This window comes from Argiope bruennichi, chromosome 8 (assembly GCF_947563725.1).
Source record: "Argiope bruennichi chromosome 8, qqArgBrue1.1, whole genome shotgun sequence".
Taxonomy (NCBI): domain Eukaryota; kingdom Metazoa; phylum Arthropoda; class Arachnida; order Araneae; family Araneidae; genus Argiope; species Argiope bruennichi.
In genome coordinates, this window is record NC_079158.1 from 42,711,633 (window position 1) to 42,719,259 (window position 7,627).

General features: G+C 33.3%; 1 protein-coding gene across 1 annotated transcript in view; it reads right to left on the minus strand.

The window, feature by feature from the left end:
• LOC129981102 (DBH-like monooxygenase protein 1 homolog) overlaps window positions 1-6,845 on the minus strand; it is a 41,283-nt gene extending 34,438 nt beyond the window's left edge. Inside the window, exons 1-2 of the mRNA XM_056091775.1 lie at window positions 5,614-6,845; window positions 844-990 (exon numbers count right to left, since the gene is read on the minus strand). Of these exons, the coding sequence (XP_055947750.1) occupies window positions 844-990; window positions 5,614-5,895 (429 nt within the window). The 5' untranslated portion in view covers window positions 5,896-6,845. The remainder of the gene's footprint in view (window positions 1-843; window positions 991-5,613) is intronic.
• Between the last annotated feature and the right edge of the window lie 782 nt (window positions 6,846-7,627).

Consider the following 7,627-nt stretch of genomic DNA (forward strand, 5'->3'; position numbering starts at 1 on the left):
AATATGTTTTTCCATATCGGACCATATACAATAATATTACAACTTACAAACAAACTCGAGAAAAAAAAAGTTCATTTATTTTTTAATCCAGTTTCTCCATTTTAAAATATCATAAAAATGTAAATTTCGAGAATAAAAAAAATACGCAGGAAGTTCAGAAAGTACAAACCTACAGACAGTCAACCTATAGTTGGATTTGGTTCAAAATTGTCTACACTATAGATTTTAAATCTGTGTACCGAATTTTATCTATCTAGCTCTCTTCGTTTTGTAATTATTGTATTAAATTATATTCGAACAACTGGGCAGACAGACTTCCACCGAACAGATTTTACTCCAAATTTGATAGAAATCTGCAAATTCGATGTAGAGACCATATACTAAATTTCAACCGTCTAGCTTAAGATGTTTTTGAGTTCTTCATCATGGCAGACAGACGGGCATATGATTTATAACGGACATTTCCAAAAATGTATTTTTCAGAGTAAAATGGTTTAAAATGTGGAGATTCGTCAAAATTTCGAGTTCGAATTTTTAAACAATTTCTCTACACTATGTATACGAGAAAGTATTAATAGTTAAAAAAACAAACATTAATATTTCTATGTATACAAATAGCTTTAATTAATAGTTTTGTAGTTAACTTTTTATATTCAATCAATCCAATAAAAATCTGCGTAATTATGACAACACAATCAGTATTAAATAAAAAGGATTTCTGTATCAGAATATAGATACATTGTTAAATTATTGAGGCATTAAATTCTTAAGAAATGTTTTTCAGAGTTATCTTAACTTTGTTTCAAGAAATATAAAAAAAAATAACTAAAGAAAAAAACTCACGTCAATTTTTCTGTCCTCTTTATCGCAAGTTTCCAACTTCCGGCGGAAGAGGAGCACAGAATGTGTGTCGTTTTCACTTCCGGAAACCAGGTCCCAATTCTGGATTTCGTCGATTTTCGGCAAAAAATAGCCTTCCGCATATCTGTCCTGTTTTAAATTTTTAAAAAATAAAAGTGTCATTAATACAATATAAACTAAAATAACGCATTTGCTTTAGTTCATAATTAAACTTCAATTCAAACCTAAAATAATATATTTAAATTATTTTCATATTTTTTTCAAACTGAAATTCGATATGTCTGAAATATATTCAATTTTCCTAATAATCAAACATTTTTATAACGTCACAAGGGTTACCAAAGAGCTTAAACGAGCGATCAAGTTAGCATTTTTATTTAATCAAATAATTTATAAATAAATTTCAAACTGAGATAAATATATTCCTAATTATCGTATGCTGAGACGAATTCCGATCAGCATTGAATCTGAATATGAAATTGATTACTATGTTGTGCAATTTTATTTAATAATCTCAACAATCCTATCGATGAAAAAACAATCAGTGGTTGGATTATGACCATTTAATTATATATGCAAGTTATTGTTTATCGACAGTATAAACCATTCGAACAGTATAAACCATTCGGACAGTATAAATCATTCGACAGTATATATCATTCTGACAGTATAAACCATCGACTGTATAAACCATTTCGGACAGTATAAACCATCCCCAACACTTTTTCTTACATTTTCTAATAAAGGTATTATCCCGGAACATGCCTTGTATGGAATTGGCTTACAATAGTTACCAAATAATAATCTTTGGCGTAAATTTAACATTTTTAATAAGTCTGTCGAGTCATCCTTGGCGAGTTGTTTGGCGATTAATTCCTGGCATGTGTTTAATATGATCCGAAAATCGAATTTGTGTTTTAACGCGTTTTTCCCAATGTTATTAGCACAAAACTGCTCTTGTAGTTACAAAATGTCATACCGAATTTGACATATTTGTCATTGCGTTTTTTTGAATTATAGTGCTTACATTTTTCTGAAAATACAGACAGACGGATTTGGCTCAAAATTGGATTGGTGTTTATACTATTGTAATCCAAATCTATCCAAAAATGTATTTCGAATTCAGGGGGGGGGGGGTCTAATGCGTGGAGATACAACAAAATATCGAATTCCTTGGTGATTGCTATACTTTCACTATATTTCGTAAACGAGAAAGTAAAGACGTATAAGGGACTTTTTTTATAGCTCTGTATTTCTATTTCATAAGAATATCTGAATATATTAACGCATTTGGTTAGGGGAGACTACTGTAAAGACACATTCTCTTGTTGTTGTCGTTTTATGCTATTCTTACTATTACTACATTTTTAAAGCTGGATATTAAAATATTGAGTTAAATTAACTATAAATAAAGATCAGCTTCATTTTTTCGGACATTTCTTTTTGGCAGGCAATCCAAAGCGCCGATTGCTTGAAGGCTTTACAATTCTGTATTTTTAATGTCTATTTTAATGTATCTACATTTAGTTAGATTTTTGTGATAAGGCTGTTTTCACCAGTTATCAACCGTACGTCCAACATGTTATTAGCATTAATGATTAAACCCTTGGCAGTAGTAATAATTAACCCCTTGCCTGCCGCGGGCGTATATATACGGCTCCCTAAGTCAGTGTGTTAACTGCCCCTGGCGTATACATACGTCTAGCAACTATATACGTATTATATACGAGACACTAGGGACCGAATCTCGCAAGTTATCCTCGACAGGTTAGGGATTTTAACTAACATTTATTAACTGTATCTTCTCAAACAAAATGAAAATACTATTTTAAATTATACATTAAATATAGGACATCCTAAATGGTTAGTTAAACTTCAAAAGGGGATAAATTAGTAAATAAAATTGGAGGAACTGGGCCAATTGCTGAAGTTGGGGATTGTGTAATGGTTTTATTTTGAAATGTTTATCAAAGATTAAGAGTCAGGCAACTGTTCACGACATATGTTAGAAATCATAAGCTTTCATATGAAATAAAGTGGCGAAATCCGCACAGTTATTGAAGGTGTGGAACATCTTTTTAGGATTTCTCTCGAAAATGTGGCGTGTTGGGGAACAAAGGAACCTTAAATATGTATAGGGCCATCAGCCTTCATATGCGAAAAGTACAATGACTGGGGCTGGGGAAAATATACCATTCTTTAATTTTACTAATTTATATATACAAACAAATTCATTGATCATAAGTCTTGCAATGTCTTTTAATAATGATGATGATTTCATCAACACGATATCTATTAATTTTATTTCTTTCGGTTTTAAATACTGTATAGGATTTTCTATTCCATACATAGCTTAAAGTGAATCTTTGTTAAAGTCAAAAACGTTTTCTGCAATTTAAATTTTTACAACAAAAGACTTGGTTTTCAGCAAAATAACTATTTTTACACAAATTAAGAGTGCGAAAATTATTCTGTCCGTTAAAAAACTGCGTGAGCGTTTTTCATTTAACTTTCTTGTGCACAATATCGCACTTATCTTCTCCGTACAATGAACGGGTCGTGGTGGCCTGGTGGTAAGGTCGATTTCGGAACCGGAGGGTTTCAAATTCGTGACTCGATTCCACAGAAGAACCGTTGTGTAAGGGGGTCTGTTGCACGTTAAATCCGTCATGACTAAACGTCCTCCCGCTGATGTGGTGTGGTGTGATGTGGAGAGGGGGGTGCCAGCTCAGGTGTCGTCATTGTCATCATCTGACCACGGTTCAAAATTATGAGGTCTGTCCCAAAATAGCCGTAGTGTTGCTTTAAAAGGGACGTTAGTATATAACTAAACTAAATCGTACAATGAATTGGATAGAGTATATGCGTTTTGGAACAGTAGCTTCTTCCAGGAAAGCGAAATTTTACATCGTTGATAACTAACAATTTTAAAGTAAAAATCACGAGTTAAAATGCTTGCATCCGATTACTGTCTTTTTAAATTATATAAACGCAAATCAACATCCCAACAAAAAGAATCAACTCATGATGGATTTCAAGCAAAAGTTGGCCTGCATTTACAATTCTGGTAATAAAAAAATAATTAAAAAATAAACGCATGTCAAATGTCATCTATTCATGTAATTGCATCGTTTGAGTTACAGTTTTCAAAGACACACAGAAAGCCATGTTATGGACTACATACAAAATTTCATTCTTATTTCGTGCCTTTTTAACTAGTTTGTTTGACCCTCGGGGGGGGGCACCTCGAAATGAGGATGAGATGCTTCCGGCATGGTGGTTGGATCTCGCCACCCTGGAGGGTACACTAATAGGTGGGGGATCTGGCTCCTCCCATCGATGACGGGACGTACTTCCTTCGGGGAGGGTTGTACCGTGGCCGGTGGCGGCCCTTAGGACTCAACCACAGTTCCCGCCAATTGCTGTTGCGGCGGTCCGGTCATTCAGTTTTATGGTTTAAATCCGTGTGCCTTAGGGCGGGTCGGAGAGTTAGATGGTTGACTTAACTAGTTTGTTCACAGATAGACATAATTTCAAAAAGGAAAAAAAGTGACAAATAATTCCATAATCCAATCAAATTTACTGACGATAACCCTTTTTTTTTTCATCTTATTCCTTAGATACAAGAAAGTGAGAATCCATGCTTTTAAAGAAAAATGTATTTAAATGTATTATAGTTTTGGTGGACTTTGACGACAGGCTTGTTTCCCAGGAAGATGGGTTTTCGTATTTCATATTTTAATACGAAATGCATTTGTTTAAGCTTTTACCTTACTGTTTGATATGGCTGAAAAATATACATTTCATCGAATAAATCCATTATAAATTACTGTGTATGAAAATTAAAAATTGTATATCCGATGAAATAAAATTCAAATTCGGAGTTAGAGTCGAAAAGGGGGAAAAGTTTATTTCGAGTTTAGTAATAACAAAAACACTGACCTGAAAAACTGAACCTGAATGGTTCAATTCAGGAGTTCCCAAACATTTCAAGTTTGTGACCCACTTTTTAGGAGCTGAATCTATAGCGATCTATTTTCATCTTTTACGCATTGAATTTTTCTAGAGATAAATAGCACACTTCTTTCCGTAAAATGTTTTATGGGCCAAAAAAAAAAAGGAGCTTCAGAGAAGAAAAAAAATATTTCTATTAGATATAGTTTTACGATATATATTTATATATTTCTGATGTGTGACTTGGTGAAGATTTTTAGTCCACGTACATTTTTAGAAATTGTGGTAATATATACATATACTTGCTCTTGTCATAATCCACTAAAAATTGAAATTTTACGAAAAGAAAATTAGAATTCTTAAAAAAGTAATTTTTTTGAATTTTAAGTTTGTTAAAATTCATTTTTAGGTGATAATATTTCCGAAAGATATTATTAAATGGCACTAAAAAATATGCTTACTTTATATTTTAATGAACTTAAATTTTGGAAAGTAATTTTTAAATAAATGTTTACTTTCCGCCATTTTGTCTTGAAGGCCACGTATAACATATTTTATCAAGATAGGAAAAAAACCATAGAATTTTATAAAAGATATACTAACATACATTCACTTTTTTTTCTGCATAGATAATGAAATTTAGATACTGAAGGTATTTCAAACCGATATTTGAGTAATTTTTAGAATTTCAACTCATTATTGTACAAGCAAAACTAATTATATCGAACTTCTTAATGTCCAATCGATAAAACATATTCTATATTAAGAATGCATACATTTTATATAAAGAATACATACCTGAAAATAAACTTTTCCATCCTTAATCCATCCAGTCACAATATCACTCGATGTCATACCACCATTTGGAGACAATCCAAGTGCGACATATCCATGGGCCTTTACTTCCACTTTAAATTCAATTTCAGGGTCATCTTTTGATTCCACGACCCTCCAGCACACATGAAATTTATTGTTACTGTCCAATGTTGTACAGTGATGCCATGTTTCCGTTGATATGAAATTAAATTTGCTTGAAAAATTAAATAAGAATAAATACAAAGAAAAAAATTTGATGGTCATAATGTGATGGATGTTCTTACTATTAAAAGTTTAGAAAAAGTCTGGTAAAATTTTGTCATGATATTGCTGGGAGAATTAGCCAATCGGAAGTTCTTCCTGCTACGCGTAATGACCGGTAAACCAATGACAATGTTTTCAAAGGAAATGCTTTATCTATTTTCCGATCATCTTGCGTATAAAGCTAATTTCGGAAATTTCGTAAAAAAAAAAACTGTTATCGTTCATTTAAAAAAAATCTACTGCAATGTATTTCTGGGTTATAAAGGCATGTGGTTTTTAGCTTTAAAAATTACTCATTCATTCTGAATGACATGCTATTAATTATGATGCATTTCTTAATTCGTGTACAGAAATATTTCAGGTATAGTTTTTGTGATATCGTACCTTATATTAAAGGACACCTTGGCAATAAAGAATTTTAATTCATTTTGAAAAAATAGTTTAATAAGAAACAAAATATTAGAAAGTTATATTTTAAGTTTCTGCATGTCTTTTTAGCTCTAATTCAACGATTTTGAAAAAAAGAAATGTCGAAAAAAAATTCCTGTTCTCTATCTGTACCTATAGTAAATGAAAAAGTGAACCAGAGCCCCTTAAAATTAGAAAAACCCTAGAAATTGTTTATATGATGATCTGGTCCTTCAGGAGCTGATCTTCTTTAGGTAAGTATAGGTATCCCATTCCCGGGTGATCCAGGATCTTTTTTCTTCTTTGTTCGGTGGGTGGGTAGGAATCACTCATTCGATTAAAATGACTGCCCGTAATTTGTTGGGAGAAATTATTTGCCATTCCGCAAGCGTGGAAAGTAGTCTTCTAGTGTTCGTAATCTGTCTGGGCTTTTCTAGCAGCCTCATAATTGCGTTGATGAATGGATGATGACTACCAGAAATAAAATCACGATCTGCAATTGGATAAACTGATTTTTAAAAGAAATGCTTCGGTAATATTGGTTATAAGAAAAAAAAGGGGGATAACTCTTGGATTATCCCAGAAAATTTGGAACAGAGCTAAATAACCTTTGATACAACAGAGCGCAGGAACCCTAATAGAGTTATTTGAAATTCGGGAAATGGACATCCTGGCATTGTAGGACTTGAAACAACGGTGAATTACTATTAGTAATAGGTCTGTGGTGAAAGACGAGGAAGAAGGTCCGAGATTTGTTGCTGGGGGCCAACCGCCTCGAAGACGTTGTCAGTTCGGTGAATCAACCCGTGTTATGAACGGTTTATGATAAAGACAGCAGTCGGGCTCAACAAATCCTGACGATACTGCCTAATTCAGAAGTGACGGGGTGGTCGGTTGCACACAAGAAGAAGTAATAGGTCTGTGGCTACTTAGGAATGGAGATCAGCTGTTGGTCGGATTGAATGATTTCGAGTGTTGCATTTTGATCTGCATCGGAGAGTTGGCAGGCTGTCATTTGGTTTGCAGTGAATTTTAGTGCCTGTCGGTGGTGTCAGAGCACAAGTAAAATACTGAGATGTGTAATCTAAGTTAATCTGAAGGTAGAGAGGTTAGGAAGGAGTATACTTCCATCTAACAAAGCGCAAAAAGCTTAATAATGTTGCTTGTAAAAAAAGAAGGTTGAAATTAGAGGTAGGACAACAAAGAACGACAAAATGCTGTTAGTAAATAATTAAGAAGGGTACCACTCGGTTGTCGAAGTGACAGAACCTGACTAAGGCAGGGTCATGCGGGGAAGTTGCCCCCCCCCCCACACACACACACT